The sequence below is a fragment of the Scomber scombrus genome, chromosome 6 (genome assembly GCF_963691925.1).
Source record: "Scomber scombrus chromosome 6, fScoSco1.1, whole genome shotgun sequence".
In the NCBI taxonomy this organism is placed as follows: domain Eukaryota; kingdom Metazoa; phylum Chordata; class Actinopteri; order Scombriformes; family Scombridae; genus Scomber; species Scomber scombrus.
The window spans coordinates 7,610,635-7,636,363 of record NC_084975.1 but is presented as its reverse complement, the minus strand read 5'-3'; the positions used below and the strand labels follow the sequence as shown (position 1 = coordinate 7,636,363).

The 25,729-nt window shown below is 39.8% G+C and overlaps 1 protein-coding gene across 1 annotated transcript in view; it reads left to right on the top strand.

Annotated features, from left to right (window-relative positions):
* The window catches only part of LOC133981701 (unconventional myosin-IXAb-like), a 163,108-nt gene that overhangs the window by 71,495 nt on the left and 65,884 nt on the right, over positions 1 to 25,729 (top strand). Inside the window, exons 3-8 of the mRNA XM_062420525.1 lie at positions 11,137 to 11,231; positions 11,942 to 12,004; positions 15,521 to 15,620; positions 19,044 to 19,097; positions 24,850 to 24,950; positions 25,517 to 25,643. Of these exons, the coding sequence (XP_062276509.1) occupies positions 11,137 to 11,231; positions 11,942 to 12,004; positions 15,521 to 15,620; positions 19,044 to 19,097; positions 24,850 to 24,950; positions 25,517 to 25,643 (540 nt within the window). The remainder of the gene's footprint in view (positions 1 to 11,136; positions 11,232 to 11,941; positions 12,005 to 15,520; positions 15,621 to 19,043; positions 19,098 to 24,849; positions 24,951 to 25,516; positions 25,644 to 25,729) is intronic.

The following is a 25,729-nucleotide window of genomic DNA, read 5'->3' as shown; positions in this document are numbered from 1 at the left end:
TAATAAACCAGCTTAATCAGCTTAATGGCAATACACACATTGCAAAAAATGAAAAAAGTAATAACGTCTACACATTTACTCCAAGTCACAAAATTTAATCAGATATGACAAAATACATTGCACTCAACTATAAGCATGTAACACTAAAGCATCTTGAAATAATAAATAATCATCTCCACCAGTTTGCACAACAACTTCACCTTTTCTGAATATCAGTCAGATGAATAATGGCTCACACGCTCAAACAACTTTCCCCAAATAAGTCTAAACAATTATGATCCAAAACAGAAATATGATCACAATGCTCTTGACGAATAGAAGCTGTGGAAAGTTGGAGGTTTTTTATCTGTTGTGACAGCAAGGTCATCATGTTTCCACAATGTAGTAACCTCCCTTGACATTTTTTCTTTTATTCGTCAATTACTGACCTCCTGCTCGCCAGACTAATGCCAACACATTGCCTACACTCTGTCTCTTTCCCAGCTTCCCAGTCACCATTTTGTATCTACTCCCAACACATGACTTGCAAACGATTAGCAGAGTCTGAGAGAGTGTTAAAAATAATCAGACCCACGCCCAAATTATCATGCAAAAACAGCCTGAACCCGACCTGACACACGACCCATCGGGCTGCTGAATGCTTTGCAGATGTGTGCAGCTGCGTTGAACTTATATTTAAATGTTTGTCAGGAAGTATTAAATCCATTTAAGCACAACAGGAATACACATGACACATAGACAGACACGCACCACATTAGGTCACAGGTTTGAGTCATGAAGTGGCCGCTTTTCCCCGTAGTTCCCCTTAAGCTGCAGTGAACCGACCATTCAGTGTGCATGACTTTCTGCATGAAGGTGTTTGCTAAGTGTTTTAAAAAGTGACTGTTAGATTGCTTTCACGAGGGATTTTGGTATATTCAAAAGGCTCTTTTAGGTTTAAAAGTAAGGATTAGGTTCAAGCGCGCATCCTAATGGCTTGAAAATAGATGCCACATGAGCAAAATGTCCTTAGTTTGAATTCAACTGGTGACCTTTGTTGCATGTTATCACCACTATCTCTCTCCCCTTGTTTTCTGTCTCTACTATTCGGTATCAAATAATGACATAAAAATCAGTAAAGGTTTGGGACTAAGCTTGTACCTGGTTGTGATGCTTAGGGAATAGTAAATGCCTTACGTCAATACTGCTCCTCTCAAATAGAGAAGCACAGGTGTGTGTTAGTCATGTATTATTCTCTGCCTTCCTGGACCATAAAGGAACTCACATGACTCGCTGCCTTTCCTTTTTTTTTTTTTTTTTTTCAAGCTGTGTATGCGAGATGTGTGTTATAATAAAGGTGCACAGCAGATGTGAGTTTGTGTCCATGTGCAGTGTGCATGCCGGTGTGTGAATGGAGTAATGGGCCCCTGTTGAAAGGATGACCCTGACACATCCACAACAGGCAAGAATTAAGAGCTGCAGATGACTAAAACTGTACATTTATGCTGGGAATGTACAAAAACACAATTCTTTAGACAAAAACAGAGCACATTTTAGCTTCTCTCTGGATGATTGTTAATATATATGTGCAGGGGAATATGCTATCCTTGTACAATATGTTCTGAATCTCTGAAAATATTCCCCCAATATTCCCCTGCAGCCAAGACAAATGACCACTTGTTTATATTTTCATGCAGTCATGTGAGCGTCGCATCATTTAATATTGTCTCACATTTGTACTTTTAACTGATTTATCTCTTCCGTGATACACTTGCCGTCTCATTTCAGAACTGTATTTCTCTCCGCTGTAAAGTATATTAAATACTCTGCTGTACTGGAACTCTTTCAAGTACAACCGCATATATTCCTGTAAAAGGATTTCATTTTTTACAGCCGTGTCTGTAATACCCTTCTGTAGATCCACAGGCCAACATCAGCTCATTTCCCAGTTTGAGACCTTTCTGTGGTCAAATTCTGCAATAAATACTGGGCATTTATTCAATTGGATGATAGTCTACGAGCATGGTTTTTCATGTCAAGTGCCAGTTATTAAGCTGTGACGTTAACTGCTCGTGCTCCACCACATGAAACGAGCCTCTGTCTCATAGTGTCACCTAATAGCAGAGTACGATTAGCCAATAACTACACACACATGGGGGGCCGCGACAAAGCAGGCGTTAAGAAAGGTGAAACCAAAAAGCGAGCTGATTCTGAAGGTGTCAAAAATGATGTAACTAATACAATACTTACCATTCATGCCTTTAACTTGGATCAGGTTTAATGTCCATTATGGGGGAAACATTGCACACAGGATTATGGTGTGTTCAGATACATCGCACTGTTATGGTGACATTTGGGCAAGTTTGATTGAATTGTTTGAGTTTTTGCTAGTGAGCAATGGACGCACCGACCCATTTATGTGTGTGTGTGTGTACTTGTATGTTTCAATTTAGTTCAGCTTCTAACTGAACTCAGAACTCATGATAACCTCCATTTCTTTTGGTATTTCCCTCTTATTAGTACCATAAGGCCAAAGATGCAACATAATGCAAGCAACGTGTGGTCACAGATGTCAATTTTTCACATTTTTGGCATCTTTGGCGTTGCATATTCTCATATTTCCTCATATCTATATTTGTAAGAAGCAACTTCATAAATCCTCATGATACGTTTGACCTCATGATACGTTTGATTTTTTTCCCTCTTAGATCTTTGCATTAACTTTGTACGTAATCGCGCTGTCTAAAAATTAGTGTTTTATCTGAACAAACAGTGATAACAGAGATGCATAAAAAAGCATATAATAATGCACAATAAACAGTCACGAACTCCCACATCTTATGTTTAATAAATAACCTGTTGATTTAAAGTGGGCAGGCACACAGCTAGGCGATACAATGAAATAATATTAGCTCATTTGAGAAAAATGTTCACTTCCTGTCCAGGTATAAGACATCATTTCAAGTGAAAATTAAAGAAATATAAATAACTCACTTATAAAATCTAAGGTCTAGTACTGAGAAAAATATTCATGTTTAGGCTGATAGTAGCTGATAGCAGGAGACAGGAAACATTTAAACAGGAAATAAGGTAATGGTCTTTTAATAAGCCATAAAAGAAGTGGGGTTGGCCATTGATAGCTGTTGTTGTTGGAATACTGTGTTGTAGTTTCTCTGTCACCCAAACTAACTCACCTTCACACTGCAAATGCTGGCTTATGAAGAGGCTCTTCTTTGTCAGGATTATATAACCATACTCCTCCTCCTTCATCCTCCCTTCCTTTGCCCTCCCTTCCTTCCTTTTTTCCTAGAAAGGAGGGCTCATCCCGTGTGTCTGAAATCAGTGAAAGAAAAAGAGCTGGAAGAGAAGAAGAGAGAGGAATCTGGGGAGTGACAGACAGCAGGCGGAAAGAAAGCTCTGACTGACCTGATTTCGTTAGCTTTAGTATCAAATTATTTAGAAATCCCAGTTTTCCAAATGAAAGCTTTCATAACTTTGAGTTTTTACATCATTTGTAGTTTGTAGTGTTGGTTGGATGAAATCAGACATTTGAAGACATCGACTGGCACTTTTAGCTTTTCTGTGACCTCAGAATAGGCGTTTTTCTGTATTTTGTAACACTTTATTATTGGCCGGCCCTTCTATGAGCCGGTCCATACTCAGTCCTTTGACACATTTCTGACTAGAATTATATGATTTCTACTTCGTGATACATCTGCTGAGGCCGTATTTCTCATGTTCTTTTGTTCCCTGTACTACACGGTAGGTTAAGCCAGTGGCAGTAGCAATGAGGGACCTTAGTCTAGTGACTTGTAAGGGCGTTTTTTGGCAGTGAAACCACCGTCCTTCCTTTCTCCTCTTGCAGAGGATCGAGCACAGAAACCACCAGTGTCAACCTCCAGCCTGCTTGTGACAAACAGTCAGTCAGTCCAGTTAATGAAGGCTTGCGAACATCCAGACGTACATGATAGTGGTTTGCAAACTCAGCGTTTAGCAGGTCTTAAAATAGATCGAGGAGGTACACACGCTCACACAGTGTTGTTATGTGTCACATTGTATGAATGTGACGGCTTGCTGCTACAAGCTCCACACAGGCACCTGCTCTCCTCTGTGAGTGTGTATTTTAAGGCTGACCGCACACCTAGAGGAAAGGCTGGCGCTGAAGCTGCTTCAAACCACACATTCACACACACACACACACACTCTGTTTTCTCAGCCTGTCATGTGAAGCCGAGGCTGCACCTGCTAGCGGAGGAATGCGATGTGATGTCATCTCTCTGAGAGCCTCTGTGAATGTGGAAGTAGTAAAGCCAAAAATAAAATAAAATAAAAACCCTTTGGGTCTAAAAGCAGACTCAGACGGCCGTCTTGGGGAATCCACACAGCATGAAATCATCCTGAAAGATTGTTTTCAAAGCATTTCTGCTGCTCCAGATGCAGTTTGACAACAAGACACATGGAAAGGCGGATAGACAGCACAACGACAGAAGGGATGGGATACAGTAGATCCACAGTTAAAGCATGTATAGCACTATATTTATGTCTTTCTACTCTGCCTTTTTTCAGTTCTCTTAAGCTCAGTAATGACAGAGATTAAAACAGAAGTCATTTATTTACTCCTGTAATGTGTAGTGTCATATTTCACTCATTAGTGTTTATAGTTGTGATTTAGAAAGACAAGGCTAACAAAAGACAGATGCAGTAAGTCACTACAGACCCTTTTGGCTTGTGACCCTTCATAGTCTAGCGATGGTTACTCATGTCAAATGTTGCACGTGACAACCAAAGATCCTTCAGATGAATTTCAGATCCTTACAGATGAATTAAAGGCCTGAATGAGTAAAACTTCAAAGAAAAGAGATTGGAGAAAAGTTTAAAAAAAAAGAAAAGAAATAAAGCATAGTTTTGTTTTGCAGAAGTGTCCTTTTTAATATTGTGTAGAGAAATGTGCTATATTTATTTATTATACTAAGCTATTAAAAACGTATTATAGAATTGGTACTGAAACTCACATTATATCTGCAGTAAGGCTGATTACTTACATCTGTATTATGTTTGCTCACTAAAAATATTTATACAGTTTCACCCTATAAGGTAGATTAACTGAATGTGGCCAGATGTTCCCTCGTCTACCCTCTGTGTCTGTCTCTTCCTGTATTTTCATCACACTGTAACATGCTTGCAGGGCAGAGAAACACTGGGGAGCAGACGTCTGCTTTAATAATGGCCCAGTGGGCTGAAATTAGCTTCTCTGGAGTCTCACTGCAAGTCCAACGACTGAGCGCGTCTTTGAAAGAGGAAGCCTTTGATTAGAGGACAGGGCAGAGACACGCTTGCAGTAAATCCCTTGAATGTTTTTATACATTCATGAATATATTTTTCTTTCTTTAATTTGAGTGAATTGAAGTGTCTTAGCCTCCCTCTTCCTCTCTCTCTCTCTCTCTCTCTCTCTCTCTCTCTCTCTCTCTCTCTCTCTCTCTCTGTCTCTCTCTGTCTGGTTCTCTGTCTGGTTCTCAACTGTTATAATGAAACTAGCCCTTACTGTCTGACACTACCAGAGGGCTGTACTGCTATTTTACCAGCGATGAAGCTGTCAAAAGTGCAATTTATTGTGTGTGTGTGTGTGTGTGTTTGACTGTTCGTGTGTGTGTTAACTTGGCAGTCTACTCCTGTCATGTTATAGATGTTTAATGAAGCAGCAAATGGGGTTAGTGTCTCCCGCCAAGCCTGTGATCAGAAGTTACAGTCGAATGTGTGTGTGTGTGTGTGTGTGATGGCATTTACTGTATCTGCTACTGACATTCTTTAGTGTGTTCCACAGAAAATGCCTCTCTACTGTGTGTGTGTGTGTGTGTGTGTGTGTCTAAGTCTAGCTGACACACCGCATACAGACAGTGTAGCTGCACTTGCTGTGCACCCGCTGGCTGAAAGCAGAGCGGTGGTTTCTGGTTTGGTTTTTGTCAGGGTGAACTGGTGGAGAAAGGTTGAGCGTTTCTGCCGACATAACGTGCTGGTTTAAAAACAGAAAATACACGAGACAAAAAAACAACCTACTATTTAAACCTACTGTGATCAAACAGAAAACTCTCTGCAAAGTTAATTTTTATGCAGAATAGTAATATGTGCGGTGTAGTGAATTCATCATTTCTGTCATTTTATGAGCAGAAATGCCAAATGTTTGATGGTTCCAGCTTTTGAAATGTTTTTCTTTTTTAACGTTTTAGACTGACAAAACAGACAAAACATGCAAATTGAAGGAATTGCTGTGGCCTAGTAGAAATTGTGAAATCCATTTTTAGTAATCGATAATGAAAATAATCATTAGTTGTAGCCCAAGCTCACATGTCGAAGATATGAATTACAGCTGTCACTCAAGATAGTGTACTGTGCTCCTTTTAAAGACATCTGTATTGTATAATAGTCATTCTTTTAATAATCAGTATCTGTATTTTTATTATTGATTAAGCAGTTTCTCAGAGCCCTTGATATCTTCAGTTTGCTTCTCTTGACTGACTGTCCAAAACCTTAAGATATTCAATTTCCTCTCAAATACAACAAAAAAACAACAACTGCTAATTATCGCATTTTTTAATCGGGAGTCAAAGACTGAAACAGGAAGCAAAGACCAAGCAGTGGCTCTAAAGAGGGCTTCTTGAGTTTTTGCCCATTTCATGGCCACCACTGTTTCACTAGATGCAACCAAATCCTATACACTGGTCCTTTAAACAAACCCACTGTTGGCATTATCAGCGACATTGTTGCTTTTCTTAGTATGACAAGTTAAAATATCAGCTGTGGAAAAGGCCTGTTTGTTTTCCAACATTGATTATTGACCAAAATTAAAAAGCAGTTAAAAACCTTATAAATATAAAGTCTTCTATGTGTGTACTTTTCTTCATATCTATGGTTAAAACAAAACCAATATTCATACAAATAAAACAAACAAACAAACAACAAAGCTGCAACAAGCAGCTATCTTCACCTGGTTATCAGCTGCTGCAACCAGCACCAGTCATTTTACCCACAGCGCCCCACACAGAAACACAGCTAATGGAAGCGAGCCCGGCAGTGGTTTTGGCACATCTACTCTTGTTTTTCATAATCTAGGTCACCTAATGGCTTTTGAGAGTGTATAGTATGTGAACACAGTGCAGCTGTAGGAGGGAAAAGACAAAATAAGAAAGAAAGAAAGAAAGAAAGGGAAAGAGTGAGCACCGGGTTATTAGCGTTAGTATTTGAGCTGATTTTAGCCCCTATTTTGAGGAAAGTCTTGACATGCTAATTAACAGCCCAGCTCCAATCTTGTCCCTTTCACTCTCAACACTTAACAAGATAAATCCTGTTCTGAAATAGCAGCACCCACTGCTTGCTTCCTCTGAGGTTGAGGACGGACTTTCTGCAGCGGTGGAGGAAACAACTGGCTAACGTAATGTGACAGCGTGGAACAGCCCACGGGGGCTAACACAGCCCATAAGCATACATTAGCATACTGTTAATGTGAAGCCAATGCTGCCATTTGGATTTAAGCATAGTCACACGCACGCACACACACACACACACGTACACACAGCCACATCAGGATTAAGCCTTAGGGTCAGCACATTTGCTTCAACATAAAATGTAACATATGGCCCGCAAAGCACTGGATCTTTGATTTGTGTAAATGGACGCTGTGGTGAGCTGTTTTTAATACACTGAAGTTGGTTATTTCTGGACTCCATATGGCACCACAGGCTATACAAAAAAGATTGGGGTTAATTTAGTTTGTATTGAGTCATGTTAATTCTGAATTCAAATGACTACTCAGTCTTCTTGGTCTAGTATGGGAACAGCAAAATGTACCCAGTCAGTATTTCTTGGTTTTGGATGGCTGCATCTTCTTTTTAAAGAGAACAAACAACAGCTGTGTTGCAATAAATGCCTGTCAAAAATACTGTAGACCATGATATAAACAAATATAATAATGATGATTAAGAAATGTTTGCCTTGGCAGTAGAAAGTAAAGATTTTCTTAAAGGAAAATCTGTCCTAAAATAACATTATCCAAATAACCATTGAAATAGGTTTTCTTGCTGTAACCTCCCTTCATAATGCACTTACAATGTAAGTGATAGTAGCCAAAACCCGCAACCCTCTGTACAAAAACTGTATTAAAATGTTTATCTGAAGCTAATATGAAGCAATCAAGTAGATATATTCTAATGTTACCATCTTTTTAGTGCCAAAGTTCCTCTTTTTGTAACTGTTTCACCACAACTCAACAGGGACACACTGTTATTTGATGCTATGAGACTGTAAATGTGGCAGATATCAACTTGACTCAGACTGCTGAAGCCTCGTATGAAGTTCAGATAAACTCTTAAATGACTGTGTGGACACACTGTGGATTTTGGCCCCCATCATTTGCATTGAAAGCACATTTGAATGGGATCTTTTAATAGCCAGTATGAAGAAGAGGCATGATTACAGCAAGTAAAAACCATCATATAGACACTTGATTGTTGTTTTAAAAATGATTAACCTATCCTTTAAGATACTGTATACATGAAGATACATCCGTAGCCTCTGAGCCTAAAATAATTTTAAGATGCCCATACCATTATGAGTGTTACTATTTTTCATATCATGCTTTGTTGCTGAGGTATTTCAACGGGTTGTTTGTGTTGTCTACACGGATATCAGATCAGATTCAGGCTCGAACATGCACAGATGTATTTGAGATGTTTCCAATTTGAGTGAAAATATTACTAATATTGTTTGTTTACGTAGCCACCCAAGCTGCTGGTGATCAACCATTGCCATCAGAAACAGAGTAATGAGGAGGGGGACATTAAAGAGACAGGAGTTAAAGTGGCTTGTTTCAGACTAAGGGGCATAAAGGACCAGTAAAAGATAAATTAGCAGTTTTTAAATCATGCAAAGGTATTCAAGTAGAGCCCCAGATGTGGACGTTTCCACTTTAAGTAAATAACCACAATATAATACAGATGTTTTTTTTAAGTTCAGCCATCATCTCTCTCTCGTGTGCGGTTTTCTCTTGCTCTCACCCACCTCTGGTCTATCCATCCATCCGCTCACACATGCTACACATGCACACACACTTGCACACACTTACACAGTAATCACCAATTCACACAGTGTGTGTTTTCCTGTGCTGTGGTCACAGCAGGCGTTGACCATGAAGCAGAGTTCACCACTAAATCACCCAGACACTGCCGCCCTGCTCATTAATCTCTTTCACACGCACTTAACAGAAAGCACACACAAACATGCCATGCACCCACACATGCAGCACATGCACCGTTAACTGCACTGCATCTTTAAAAAAAACAACCTAATCTTCTTAAAAACACACAAGCATGCAGAAACCCAGTATACTTTGTCTTCCATGTCTCTCTCTCTCTCTCTCTCTGTTTGTTGCCAGCTCCGGTTTGATTGTCATTGACAGTTTCCATCCGAGCCGGGCTCATTTGACTCTCAGTTCAGTCATCTCAGGAAGCGGGTTTTCCTCTAAAACTCAAAACTGGAAATATTTTGCCACAGAAGAGGCTCATATATCCAGAAATTATTGAGGATGAAAGCTCTGTCATTATTGTGTGAATTACAGTTTCGATTTACGTTTTGGATTGAGGGAATTGAAGGAGATCTCCCTGCCAGTCCCTCTCCTTCTCTTCTCTCTTGTGTCTCTGTCCATGCAGGACTCAGAAAGCTCCAATAAGGATCTGATGGAGAGAAAAGAAAGATAGTTTGGAATTGAAGAAGAAAAGGAGAATCAACGGGTGGATGAGCGGTGGAAAATGAGAAAGAATCGGCCAAAAAAACAAAACAAAAATATCATAAATACTTTAAAAATGGAGCGAAAGACACAAAATAACAGTTGGTTTGTTCTAATTTGGCTGTGAAATGTGTGTCAGGTTGGCGGTCTATGGGGTGGGGGGGAGTGGGTAGGTTTGAATGAATCATCGCAGAGATCAAAGCCCAATTCAAAAGCAGGATTTTACTTTTATTAACCGTGTTATTCCGGAGCTGTAGTATTCACCCAGCGGCCACAATCAATTATCTAACGCCCTCTCTCTCTCTCTCTCTCTCTCTCTCTCTCTCTCTCTCTCTCTCTCTCTCTCTCTCTCTCTCCTCTCCCCTTTCTCTCTCTGCTGGTTTTTATTTAGTCATTTGTCATAGCTCCAAAATACTGATTACATCAGCCTGAAATTTTGTCGTTGCATAAAATATGAAAATACGTTTCTCTTCCTCTCTAATGTCTCACGCTAGGTTTCCTTATTCCAACTTTTTCCTTCTTATTTTACTTGTTCTTGTTTACTTCCTTTTTCATCTTGTTCTCCTTTCCTATCATCTCCTCCTCCTAAAATCATCTCTGATTGTTCTCATGTTTGGTTGTTTTTTTCATCTTCTTTCGTCTCATCTGTTTGTATTTTCTTCTTGTCTTTTTTCATTTCTTTCATTTGTATTTCTCCTCTCATCGTCTCCTCTGTTCTAGATGATGCTTCTTCCCTCCTATCAGTGTCCACTTCTCCTCCTCCCACTCCCAGCATCTCTGCTGTCTCTTCAAAGCCTCTCTTTCTCCGTCCTTGTCTATCTGCTCTCCTCTTCTCTCCTCTCCTAACCAGCCCCACTGGGGCCCATCAGACCCCTAATGAGGACCTGAATGAGTCCTCCAGGGGCCTCTAATGATGGACTCCAGGGTGTGTGTGTGTGTGTGTTGGCAGAAACACCCACAGATTCCCATGAGTCGTGACTGTCTGTTTTCAGCTCTGTAGTGTGTTTGTCTTTATAGGAATTTGGCAGTCTAGTGCATGGTTGGCGTGTTTGAGTGTGCGTGTGTGGGTGTGTATGTGTTTGTGCCTTTTGTGGGCCCCTTCCTGAGCCTCATGACCTGTGTTGCGGCGATGTGATTGGTAGATGTTGCCTCCGCTCCTAACACATTCCTTCAGTTTGGTTCAGAGTTCAGCTCCCATCATAATTTTCATGTGCAGATATATTTTTAAGACCTTGTGGATGCAGTGTCAACAGGATGAAAGATAGTGCATTAGTGATGCAGACATTTTAGTCTTTAATGGGATCAATTCCCAGCGCTGCCAATCATCTGCTGTCTATGCTGATATGTTGACCTGAAGGTGACTCTTTCCATTTTCTCTTCAGGCTTTTGGGAACGCCAAGACCGCCCACAACAACAACTCCAGCCGTTTTGGCAAGTTCATCCAGGTCAACTACCAGGAGAGCGGCACTGTCAGGGGGTGAGACGCACATGCACATGCACACGCACACACACACACACACACACACACACACACACACACACACACACACACACACACACACAACATACTATATGTAATATCTGAAACGCATATATAGACATTGTAAGTATGCAACTCAGAAATCCACAGTCGCAAACCTACAACTGTGCATGGATGGAGGGGCAACATTTAATCACTCATGTATGCTGACTGAATCATTACTCTATAATTATTCATCATCAGGTTATGATTTGGTAAAAATAACTATATTTTATTATCCTACATTGATCACATAAGACCATTACCATTGTTTTTATTAACCAATGTAATGAATGACTGAATGATAAAATATTTAATATTGATTGAATCCTCACTGTAGACTTATAACTGCAATTCACAATACTTTTGTTTCATGTTGAAAAACATAATTAAATAGTTCATGTCATGAATTATTGAAATCACATTAAACTTAACTGTCCCTCTCATCTGTTTGTATGTTTTTATATTCACAGCTTTCTTCTATTCCTATTTATTTCTTAACAATTACTTGAGTCTGCAACTCTGTTCTGTGCTGTGTTGTTGTCTTTATATCAACAGACTTATTATGAGTGATGCAGCGGTGGTGTTTTCTCTTCAATGTCTCCTTTTAACTGTTTGTATGTATGTGTGTGTGTGTGTGTGTTTTTGTTTTTTTGTTATGTTTTTAGAGCCTATGTGGAGAAATACCTTCTGGAGAAATCCCGTCTGGTCTACCAGGAGCACAATGAGAGGTGAGCAGAGACAACAGGATGCAGAGATCCACACTCACACGCAGCATCTTAGTGACGGATATATGGGGATGACAGCTGGATTTATGACAGCTGGATGATACGTGTGCTTTTTATCAGGCTGATGAAGAGTTTCTGAGAAAAGCTCTGAATACTAACGCTGGTTACTGATTATTTCATCACTGGTCCATCTGACAGATATATTGTCACTTAGTGTTTGATGACGTGAGCAGGTGTCATTTCTGACGTCCTCACTCGGTAAGTTATTGTCCCAGGCATCAGCATTTCTTTTGAATATAAAAACATATGAAAACCAAAACAGAAACCAATCAACCTTCATTTTAAGTGTTCCATATTTGCAATGCTAGCAGAGCAGTTATTTTTTTACTTTTATTTGTAGTAATTAGCAACTCATTTACCAGTTCTACACATTTTTAACCCAAATTTTATGTGTATGGAGATAAAAATCTAAAAAAAAAAAAAAAACTAAATCGACAAATCTTCAGTAACCCGGGGTGATGTGGTGCAGCCATAAATAAACCAAACCAGATATTAGAAACATTAGGAGCCATATTTCCACTTGTCTGAGAGATAGGATGTCAAATCTATATCACTCGTGCGCTCTCGTGTTCTTTGAAGAAATTCAATACTAAAATAGCCTCCATTTCCTCTGCAACTGAGGATGTATCTGGTGTCCATCTGAAACGGGCCTCTGCCGTTTGTTTCTTTGACACTGCAAAATATCAGGTTTCCTTAGGGAGTCTGGTCCTTTTTGCACACATTATATTATAGCCAGCTAATAATTTGACTAATTACACATCAGGATGGTTCCTGGAGAATAAGAAAATATGCAGATTTTGATTTTAATAGAAACTATTTATGTTTTTAGTTTAATGTAAAAACAACGCTCATTCCTGCAATCACATGCATTAGTCTCCACCTATTCCCACATCCAGACAAATCATTTCTATCTAATCTATTCGACACTTTCTGTCCCCATATCATTCATCTTTCCCTGGCGACACCAAAAAGCTGAACCTACCAGCATAGCAGCTTTGTGAGGGGAGGAAAATAAAACAATGTAAAACCCTCCGACGGTCATCTAATCCCTCTAACCCTGATAGGCCCAGGGTTTCTATTTCACCTGATGACAGGCCCTGGCGGCCAAACTGATAGGGTAGAAACTAAAGACAGGACCTCCCAGAGAGTCCAGACCTGAAAGCAGAGAGGTGGGGGAGCAGCCAGGCTAATGATAAACTGCAAACTATCTTAAATCTTATAGCCTGTTCCTTGACAGTTTGCCTCTGTACGACCTCAGGATAGGGAAAAAAAAACACTGGGAGGGAACTGGCTGAGATCTACAGTGATGCTGTCAAACTTTATGACTGTACTTTGACAGGATGGGAGTCAAGTCAGGAAGATGCTATTCAGCCAGTCAGGTCTGACTGATATTATAAGTAGAAGTACAGACTGTGCTAGCTATTAGTTAGTTATTCATACCTGGTGTTAATAGTTTTAACTAAATGGACTTGAGTCTTCTTAAATGTTTTTGTGCATGTAAATTAATTCAGGAGGAAGAGTAGGTAACAGATATGCACTGCAGCAAAACAATGTTAAGCCACGTGTCAGACAGTAACATTAGTGTTCCTATTTGAACTTTGCCAAGGTTGACTCACAAAAAAAGCAAAATCAGAAAGAGACTGAGAGCTGATGACCATGACCTCATCTTGTGGTCATTTCCAGTCCGGAGACGAGATACATGTTCATCAACGCAAACTCAAGGTTTCACGCTGAAGTGATACTGTATTGTCAGCGAAGGCCACAGGCCACTATCACACAGTGGTGAGACTGTAACATTTTAGTAGCAGGATAGTGGTTTAAACGTGTAAATGAATGCAGCAAAGAAGCAAGTGTTAGCAAGTATTTTCTTTCTCAAGGGTGATTTGGGGTCAAGGGCCCTGGTTTTAGTTGTGTATCCATGACTGTAACTGCTGCACTGGGAGAAAAAAACAGGAGAGATGTGAGGTGAATTTACTGCCCAGTATGAAAGAGACAGGCATCCTAAAAACAAGTTAGGCTAGTCATTGTAGCCCTGATTTCATCATCAGTTGGAGCAGCAGCAGCAGCAGCAGCAGTGGTGGTGACACACAGCTCATGGCGGCAGATGAAGTGCTTAACCCATAATTTAGTGACTGATCGCCACAGTTTGCGTCAAAATTCATTCCCCGTCTCATAGTCATAACTCAGTCAAATCCGAACACGCAGACATGATACACATATTTTCAGATTCTTTGTGATTTACTCTTTCCGAGAATGTATCACCTCTGATGGCCGTCACGAACAAACATCCATAAATTCACTTTTTTTCTTTTTTCTTCAGTATCAAAGTAATGCAGTGGTAGTTGTCTGTATTTCCATGGGCACATTACTAACAGGAACTGCTAATGGCTAATTTGGTGTTCTTTTTTTGGGGCCAATTTGCCAAAAATGTAAACAAATGTTGGCTGAATTAAAGGGGGCTCAAGTTGTGGCCCACATTTGGGTAGCTCATTCGGTTTAAAAACATCCTTCCACCCATGCACCAATTCCAGTTTGGGTTTCCTTAATATCCTCCTTGGGCTTTATAACTTTCCACCACTCCATCAGGCACTAAGTGTCCCTGTGCAGAGAACAAGCTCGTTTCCAGCTGTAATAGAATTACATCTCAGCACGTTGGCCGAAGCCCCAGCCTTTGTCACGGCTAATCACAACTCCTAACCTCCAGCCCACACACCACCGCACCGCTGCTTTGTTTGACTTGAAATTTGAGCCGCGGTGGGTCATAGGTGTGACTTATTTTTTACAAGTTTTGGGTTGAGAAATAAGCTGCAGATACACAAGTTTTCACTGTACTCTACTCCAAAGCTTTGAATGGAGTCTTGAGAATGGAGATTCAGCGGAGTAATTGGTCCCCAAATAAAAATGTGTATTATGAATGAATGGATGAACCGTGGTAGCACACTGGGAGAGGAAGAGAGGTTTTTAACAACGTAACCAAGGACAACGTTATAAAAAGTCAGCTGGAGGAAAAAAAAGCCATAAAAGCCATGCCGACACTTTTCAGGTATTTTCGGAGAGGATGAAAGAGAAGATATTAGAGGATGAGAGAGCAATGCCACCTGAAGATAAAGATAAAGATAAAAGCTACTTGAAGAATTCACAGCACGCCTACATCAGACGCACGACCTTCTACATATCAATTAGTGTCAAGTATAGAGAGACGCAGCCCATGTACTTTAGGTGATGACTGCAGGATATCATGTAAAGTTCTGTATTTGCTTTAGTTGAAGTTCTTGGCTCATATTATTGCAACATGAAATCAAAACCTACTGGATCAGATATGGAGGAATTAAATTTGGTTTGGACATTCAGGTTTGAAGAGGCCCTGTGGACTCAAGAAACCACTACAGGAAAAGTGCGTTTTTTTGTGTGCTGTAAAATCAAACCCCTCTAACGTGTAATGTTTTTGTGCGTCTGTAGGAACTACCATGTGTTTTACTACCTGTTGGCCGGATCCAGTGAAGAGGAGAGGAAGTCCTTCCATCTGCTCAAACCTGAGGAATACCACTACCTCAACCAGGTCAGCACATACAAACACACACTCATACCTACATGAATGCAGCAAACTCCACATTCAGCGCAAAATTAATCCTTATACACAAATTCCACATTCAGGTATTTATGTCATCCTGTTGTGTTTTCTGTCGGATTATTAAACTCCTGTTTCTGCCATCATGAAAGAAAGAAAACAGAGGAAACAGGATTATAATGATTGATTTTCAGAGTTAAAGGGCTACAAACCCTCTTAGAGGCTCCTAACAATGTTTCAACATCTGTGATTATATACAATTACATTTTTTGAAAGTGACACATTGGTCTTTGTGCCGTCCCTACTAATGAGTACTAACCTGGGTATCGAACTTCAGTTCTTTTTGAGTGCTGAAGAATCAAGTATCAATGCATTTTAAGTACATAAGCCTAAGTAACAGTTAAACCAGTGATGTTTTGTCACATTATGTTTACATATTTTCTTCTTCTCATCTAATATTTCGTGATTTATGTCGTAACTTTGCTAATTTTTAACTATATAAAACCATTATAAAATCTCATTAATTACGATTATCGGTAATGAATTATAAGCTAATTTACTGAAAGTTGCTTGTTTTATGACAGAGACAACGATTTATTTATATCTTTAAAATAAATAATACATTTAAGTAGTTTTATTAATAAACCTCTTTAAATAGAGCTAGTATATTTTTGATTTCTTGATGAAACCAACAGAAACGACTACACCGATTAACTGACATAAAATTCAAAGACTAGATGAGAATCCCTGTAATTTACCTCAAAGAAAGGTATTGGGAAAAGAGTTTTTTGGTATCTGCACTGAGACTTGTGTTGTCAGCAAGGGTAGAAACATTTCAATGATACCCAGCCCTAATTATGAGTCTCATCATGTAAATGTGAAACAACGGAGATATTATCTTATTTCTGTTCAGATGTACAGCTGTGTAGAAACAGTAGATACAGCAGGATTGAGGGGATAAAAAGGTCAAACTGACTAAAAGATGTTAACAATATAATTGCTCGTCTTGTCGATAATTATCCAGCGTGGTGGCGTGTCATTTGTATCAGGGGCTTTTTATGTCAGGAAATTGTCGGGTAGCATAATACCGTGACCGTACGATGATTTGTAATGATAAAGAGACAGTGTGAGTACATTTTACGACGCTGAAAGGAAGTCAGAGCAGATTCGAAGTGGGAATAACAGGTTTTTCTCAGAAGAGGATGAATTATTGTTGAATAATAAAACAAAGACACTGCGTAGAGAGATCGATGGAAAACCAAAAGATGATGATAGACAACTGTGCTGTCTGCGTTCCCTATTTCTCTTCCCTCTCTGCTGGATCTTATTTACTCATTTATCCAAACTGGAGCACTTCTCAACACTCTGGAGTGTTGATTGCATCAGCCCAAACATTTCAACCCTGCATCTGTGTGTGTCTCACATATGTGCATGCATGTGTGTGTGTGGCTGGGTGTGTTTGCGTGCTTGTGCACATGCCAGAAACCCCCATATGTGTGTATCTTCTGTAGTGCATCTGTGTGCGTTGGCAGCAGATGTATGAGGATTCATATTCCCTTCTTCCTATGGCAGCACGCTGGGGAAGCAACAAAATAAAAAAAACAAAAAAAATCTCTTTGTTCATCTCATTTGGCTTCCCCGAAAAAGTAACAGTTTTTTTTCCCCCCCCTTAATCCCCACGACAACAAACCACCACCACCCCCCCAACCCTCCGCTGCCGGCTGCCTGTTACTATGCAGCTCTGTTTCCATGGCAACAGCAGGACTCAGGAGTTAATCTGGCGCTGACTCTCGTGCAGAGGGCGCCGACGGTCGCATGTTTTTGTGTGCACATGTGTTCATCTGAGCTGGGTGTGTTTGTGTGTGTGTGTACGTACAAGTGTGTGTGTGTGTGTGTGTGTGTGTGTGTGTGTGTGTGTGTTGGCTTCACGCCTGCACACACACACATACACATACACATACACACACACACACACACACACACACACACACACACACACACACACACACACACACACACACACACATATACAGGCACTCCATACACACATGGTGTCTCAAAGGAGCAAAATGATTATCCATATTTAGCTCTCTTCCCTCTCAGAGATGGATTTTATTCTCTGTGTTGTTCGTTTGTCGCGGCGTCTGTTGTAGTAGTAAATCATAAGTACATTTACTCAGATACTTTACTTAAATATTATTTGGCGGTATTTGTACAATCGAGTGCTTCCATTTTTGCTTCCTCATACATTAACTCCACTACATTCATTCAGATGGAGATACTGTACTTACTTGGCTAGATAAAAAAAACCGATTCATCTTCATTTGAACGATCCAATATCGTAAAATCTCAAGATCACTCTTAGCATTTTCACCTATTCTCAGTAAACAGTTGTACATCTGTGCTTGATGTGGTGTGTAAGCAGTGGTAAATTGTTGTAAATGGTTCAATTAGGGCTGCATGAAGATTCAAATATTGACTTCATGACAACTGAGTTATTACATTTATAAACATGCACAAGAACCTTATTTTAAGTTATAAAGTAACGTAGTTGACAGCTGGCTGTTTTTCCTGCATTAAGTCACAACAGTCCTGTGAACTGAATAGTTTTAAGTTTAAGTGTATGTGGTTAGCTCACTCTGGCAATCTTGTACCACTGTTTTACAGCCAGGAAATGTGTTTACAGTTCAGCCTGTAATATAAAGTGCACTGTAAACTACACTGTATGCTCACTTGTTGAATGTAGCAGAAATCTAAGTTCCCAGGATGAATTAAGAACTGTTCTATGTGTCGTTTCGTTTCATCTAAATCAAGAATCGAATCAGATCACGATGAATAGAGTCTGCACCATCAGCTGTAGTTATTGGGTAATTTATTGACAAACATATGATCAACTTAAAAAGATAGGTCCCATTGTTACAGATTAAACTACTTACAACAACAGTATATAATGAAGTTAAAATTAGCTCCAGCTCAACCAGCTCCACCAGTACAAATGCACCTTTATCAATAATTCAACAATAATAATTAATACATTTTACTTAAGTAAGATGTTGAATGTAGGACTAAGAAGTGAAACATCTGAGTACTTCTTCCTGCACTTCTGTCTCTCTTTTCATTGTGTAAGAAAGGAGGTTACATCACCCCAAGTATGAAGTTTTCACACTCATTGACATTGTGCGGTCTCTTAAATCTAAACCATTTATATCCACTAACATCTCTGATCTGGTCACATCATGGATTGGTTTAGTTTTGCAGCTGTGGAGATGAGTCTGTGTGTGTGTGTGTGTCTCAGTTTTATGCGTGTGTGCTTGTACGAGGATTAGTAATTTTTTCCTCACATACTGTATTAACAGCACGTGTAATTTTGTGTGTGATTCATGCCTCCTTTAACCCGCTCTGCCTTGCTTCCAGATGACAAAGAAATCACACAAACTCCACTGGGACAATTACTATGAGAGCGAGCTGGTCAGTATTATGTGGATGACAAGTTGTTTGTGTGCGTCTGTGCTCATGGGTGTGTCATGGTGCTCTGGGGTTTTTATGGTGCCGGTCTTGGTCTTGTTCTCTCGCCGCTGTCCACACATGCCTGCTTTCACTGAAATGGCACTAAAGATGGAGGCGACCTGGAGTGACCTCATCCGGTCGTGCTCTATAAAGAACTGCCTCTAAAATGTTTAAAGGGATACCTTGATGTGATGATGTTACTGTATTTGGTTACATATTTTGTGCCATTTTCAAAAAATGTTATTCCTAAATGAGATCTCTCACTTATTATGATTCTTGGTAAAGAATTATGAGCTAATTTGCTGCATTTTTCTTGTTTTTAAAAATCATTACAGAGAAGAATTTGAAAGATAGATTTTTTTTATAAGTTAAGTTAAGATAAGTTTTTTTTTAATACATTTCCCAATTCTTTATGAAACCAAATACTACACAAATACTACACTGATTAACTGAAAACACAAAAGAATCCCTTTAAACTCATCTTTGGCTTTGGATGCTCTGCTGTCGGGAGATGGGGGATGATGTCAAACATGTGAACTGCCATCTTTAAAGGGAAGGTTCAGGATTTTACCTTCACCACTACATTTACATTTATTAGTTGACACACACTTAAGACGTTATTGTAAATATAACAGGAGGTCTAAAGTATGCAAGAGTAAAACATAATGTTTTTGCATTTGATGTGGAGCTGCAACTATTAGTGGATTTATAGAGCTTTAGAAAATATTCAACTATTTTGATAATCAAACTAACCATGTTAGTCACTTTTTAAAGCAAAAAAATACCAAATATTCAGTTGTTGCAGCTTCTCAAATGTGAGTTTTTCTGTGTCAGATTATTTTTTTGGCATTTATTTGACAGTTGAAAGTGCTGAGAAAAAAGAAACATGGCTAAAGAAAGGAGTAAGACACGCACCACAGATCCACAGCTGGAATAAAACAGTTGTTGTTGCTGCATCTTATCCAACACACTACCAGGACGCCCCATTACCAAGTTTATCTTCAGTGTAAACTCACATTAGTTGTGTCAATACACGTCACAAAAAGAGAAAGAAGACAATTACAGACAGAGAAGATAAAAGCAGGAATACATGTTAAGTATATTGCTATAACTGTATTTACAGAAAAGGCTATAAATAAAGGACAAGAACCAGAACACAGTAGCAATTATACAGTGCAATTGTAAAAGAAGAGAAATAAATTGATTTTCACCCTTTTTAATTTGAAAAATCTCAGTGATGTTTGGCTCTTTAATTAGGTGAAACACTCCAGTAGTGAAGCACTGCAAGAAATATATTATATTTTTTTAAATAAACGTATAACATAACCAAAAGATAACTGCAAAGGACCCTCAACTTTTGGGTTAGTGCAGCAGGTAATTCTGCCTGAATTGACCTTTTAAATGATTAACCTTTATCATCAGAGACCACAGTAACATTAAAGATCAGAAAACTGCAAACGTCTCTGGAATATAAACTTGTATATCAGCTAATGTTGTAATTTCTGCACTCGGCAGTAAGAAACTATCATTTCCTACACACTGTTTTTTTTTACTATCAGATGACCTCAGTAATGATCACAAGGGTACAGTAGGTTCACATCCTGAAACTTCCCTCTAAGTGTGTGGTCCATTGTGTGTGTGTGTGTGTGTGTGTGTGGTTCACTGGTCTTTGAACCTACCACTGTCTTGCCGGCCTCCACCTGAAATGAGTAATGTTTGGTCAGTGGGATTTGTTGAGAGTGATTAAGGGATTCAATATCTCCTAATGGAAGATTATGTAACTTTGACTTTTGCCGGCGAGCAAACACTTGACACGAGAGTTGGTCAGTATGACTAATGCTTGTATGTCTTAATGTATTTCCCTCTTGACTTTGACTCTTTGTCTCTCACTTTTGCTCACTTTTCTAATCCAGCAAAGGCTTTTTGAGGACACTCCACCAAAAGTCAATCTTTTCAGTATCAAAAACTCACCCACTGTATGTTTTGAAAGGTGGCTCTGAGAAGCTGTTGTTAGTTAGGATTCCCTGAATTTTGGCGACCCAGAGTCAAAAATGTATCCTGTATCAAACTGTCAATGAAAATGTCAATCAAAAACCACTCATGCAGGATATTAACTCCACCCATAAGTCTTCTGGAAGTAGCATTTTTAACAATTTATGGGTAAAGTGAGGATTGTTTGGAACATGCTGAACAGTGGAGAACTGGATTATGTTGCAGCAGCGGTTTAAGAAGTTTCCAAGGACTTTCTGATACTTTTAACGATGTTTTGATTGATGTTGACTCTGGGTTGCCATTTGAAAACACGAATTTCTGTGAATTCAAGCTGACTGGAGCAATTCTCGAAAAAATGACTAAGCTACAGATATTTCAGAGCCAGCTTAAGGGGGTGAATATTTGCTAGTCAAAAGACAGATGTTCAGTAGAGTTTTTTCTTTAAAGCAATAGTTCAAGATTTTGCTAAATATGTTTATTCACTTTCCTTCCAAGAGCGAGATGAGAAGATTGACATGTTATGGAGTACGAAACTGGAGTCAGGATGTATTTAGCATAGCTTAGCATAAAGACTGGAGGTCAAGGGGGATCTGCAATGAAAAATTACACCTACCTACACCTCTAGAAGCTGCCTTACTCACACACCGTACCTTATTTGTTTACCCATTCTTAAACAAAAACCATGCATCAGACCATGTTTGGTTTTAATTGGAGTTATGTGCCAAAACAACTTCTTGCTTCTTTCTTTTCAACAGCTGGATGCAATGACTGTGGGCAGCATCCCAAAGTCCTGTTGTCACACTTAACTTGCTAGGTTTACCATTGTGTCAAAATTGCATATCAACCGTATCTTATAACCCACGCTATAGCTGAAGACACTGCATAGTAGCACTGTGTGGATGGATGAACTATTACAGCACATAACTCATTTCAACATTCATGTTTACGTACAGGTTAAACAAACAAGATACCAAGAGTAAAAGGACAGCTTTAGAGGTGTTTGTAGCCACATTCAGGCTGCTTCCAATTAGCATGCTAAGCTAGGCTAAACATGCTCCGACTGCAGCTTCATGCTTTAACACACAGATATGAGATCTGTATCAATCTTCTGATCCCACTCTTTGAAATGAGCTAAAAAAAATTGCACTATTCCTTTAACTCCACTAACTACTCTTTCTCTCTCGCGTCTCATTTTTCTTTCCGCTACGCGACTGTCCCCTCTCACTGTTTTCTGACACGCGGTCTCTCTCAGGGGTTAGTCAATGACCTCATCAGTCTGTGACCCCCGATGTCTGAGGAGATGATGTCACCGTCTTTGCAAACTCACACACGCGCCCACACACACACGCACACACAGACACACAGAAAGTTCAACAGCCCTTGACAGCTGTCGGAGCATCTGACCAACCCTTTGGGCCTATTTAACCTAATGACCTCCACTATTGGGCCAACTTGCGAGGAGCAGACAGCAGTAAATAGAGACACCCTGTGACAAGTGCATAAAGATGCCAAATGCAATGCATGGAGCAGAAAGCACAAGATAAACTAAAGTGACAAAAAATTAAGTATTTGACTAAAGATCCCAAAGACCAAACATTTTGTTTGATGTTTGCATTTGATGTGTGCAGTCGAGTGTTTGGTTCTGGGTCTCGTTGGCTGTTGGTTTGTATTTTGTGCCTGTTTGGGTGTCTATGGTTTTTGGTCGTGTGGAATGTCTAGGGATTGGATGGCATGCTGTTTTTGGCACAGAATCGACCGGGTGCTTTGACAGCAAAAAAAATCATGATTAAGTCATGGTAAGTACCAGCAAAGCCTCGACTGACTGGAGAAACACGACTTTTAACAGGATCCATGAGTGATCTGTTAAAAAAGCTCCATGTGCCATGTCAGCTGGGCTCCTGACGGGACTTAATTCACTGTAAACCTGCGCCAGAAGTGTTGCAACTGGTGTAGGATTACGATTTCAGCATTACAATCAATTCTGAAGTGAGAAAGATTCTTTGTTTAAAATGAGGAAACAGAGCAGACTGTTTCTTAATCATCCCTTTACTGGACTCAAGAATTTTTTTTTTTTTCTTTCTAAGAACCAATAGTTCAGGCTTTGGTTTTTGACCAGTACATTCCCTCACTACTGGCCAAAATTGATCTCTTTATTTTCTCAACTTCCTTGAACGTATCACATTGTGCTGCTTGGCACAGAGGTCGAGCATACCCGGCAATTTGAAAACTGGCTTTTCCCGGGTCTCACCGTAGCTCGAGATGCCTCAAAACCTCTTTGTTGCAATTGGAGAAGCTCACTCGGGTAAATACGCAGATCGCTGGCTCTGCACCTCCTGACAACTTATAACTCAAAGTAAAACAATGGAGAGGCAGAGGAGCGTTCAATGTTCAAGTGTTAGAAGAGGCAGATCCAGAGAGTGGATTATGGCTCCTGTGTCTTCTCTCGCTGGCCGGTCGCTGTGGTATGTGCTAATTACAGCCTGAGAGAGGCTCGCTGCCTAAGCAGAGACATGCTGACCGACCAGAGGGCCTGTGGAGACACACACACACACACACACACACACACACACACACACACACACACACACACACACACACACACACACACACACGCACACACACTCTCAGTCACAGTATATGTACACATCCTTGTGGCAGCGCTCATTCATTCACAAACTCACGTACACTGGATATGAGTGTCTCCTAACTCCACAGGAATGCACCGTATGCATTTTGCAGGGTTTCCCCAGGAAAGCGGTTTACAGAGGCGTCTTGCAGCTACTGCGCTCAGCTAAATAAAACTCATAAGACAATCTGTGTTTTTTTCTGACATGGTAACATCCTGCTTTAGTTAATAAATGTAACAAAGTGTACAAAAAACCTGTAAACACAACACTGACATACTAATATCCTATAAAGTTGACACAACCAGAGCAAGTTGCATTTATTTGGAGTCGTGTTTCTGGTCATCTGACAAAAATTAGCCTAATATTCAGGCTGCTTCTCTGGTATGTTCTCCACCAAACTCTGAGGGAAATATCTGGCTTTTTAACCGCTAAAAGTTCCCAAACATTGGTCACTTTTTTTGTCCATTTGGGGATGGGCAGCTGGTGTACAATGGGTTTTTCTCTGAAAACAGCTGCTGTAAACAACACTATTGAGAGCAGTGAGACAGATTCAAAACAGTGAAATTGTGGGCTGAAAAAACCTGAAACAACTGGCTTCAATAGAGTTTGGACGGGCTGCAGAGTTTGGTTGTAATTCTCGGTGTGTTCATCAGTACGAGCGACCCCGTTCAGATTACATGTAGCAATTTGATCCAGTGTTACTATAAAAATACTGATTAGAGCAGCTTTGATATTTTAGGTACCATGTTGCTGTCTGATCTAGCCTCTGTGACCTTTGTTCCTGAAGATTAAAGCATATTAACGTCTACTGATGTTACTGCAGGTGATTTCATGCCGTCTCTTATATGAATCACTGTGGGAAACCCTGTTTAGTCAAACACACACACTCTCATTCAGGCTTCTGCGCAACATTGATGCACTACTTAGATCCATCAGTAACACAAAGTACTCACAGGCCCTTTGTTTTGTGGAGATGTTGTGTTGTTTATTCATTAGAGAAAACACTTTGTGATGCTAATGTATTTCTCCATCCTCCTCTCTGCTCTCCTTTTCTATCCTCTCTTCTCTTCTCCCCTGCTTCCACCTGACACCAGCAGGACTGCTTCACAGTGGATGGAGAAGACCTGAAACATGACTTTGAGCGACTGCAGCTGGCTATGGAGATGGTCGGCTTCCTTCCCAGCACACGCAAACAGTAAGATGAGCTTTATGATCTTATAAAACTGTTGTGATCACAAATGATTATAGAACCACAGCCTCACTCTCTGCAAGGATCATTAAATGTTAAGCCGAATTAACCTGCTGACATTTATCTCATTTTTGTGAAAAACATATTAGCGGCTCAGCAGATGTGTATACAGGGACAGTGAAGTAAGGAGGCTATAATAAACTAATCACTCTGTAATGTGTTGTTTTTAAATTTCTTGCATTGCTGAGGTCACTGATGTCATTGCACTTCGTTTTTTCACACAGGTATTTGCCAGGAATTGAAACTGTTGTCAGCAAGTTGTGAAAATTAAAATAGATTTCCTGATTATTATCTCTCCACCACAAAAACTATTTAAAGTGAAATATTTCATTAGATGAACTTATTTTTTCCAGCTTGGTGCAATAAAGAAAAACACAGCAAGGCTCCTAAGGAAGGATCTCTGAGCACAGAAACTCCTTTTATTCATTGTACATCATGCTTGATAATACAGTGAGTTAGTTGCCCTAAACAATGTCAATGTATTCACAATAAGTGTCTTTCTTTTACACCAGGATTTTCTCGCTGCTGTCAGCTATTCTCCACCTGGGAAACATCCGCTACAAGAAGAAGACCTACAGGGATGATTCCATTGACATCTGCAACCCAGAGGGGCTGCCCATCGTCTCAGAGCTGCTCGAGGTAAATGACACAAAGTCGATAAACACTCAAACAACCTTTTTACCAACACTGGTTCATAGTATTCACAGTCAAAGCGCAAATACAGG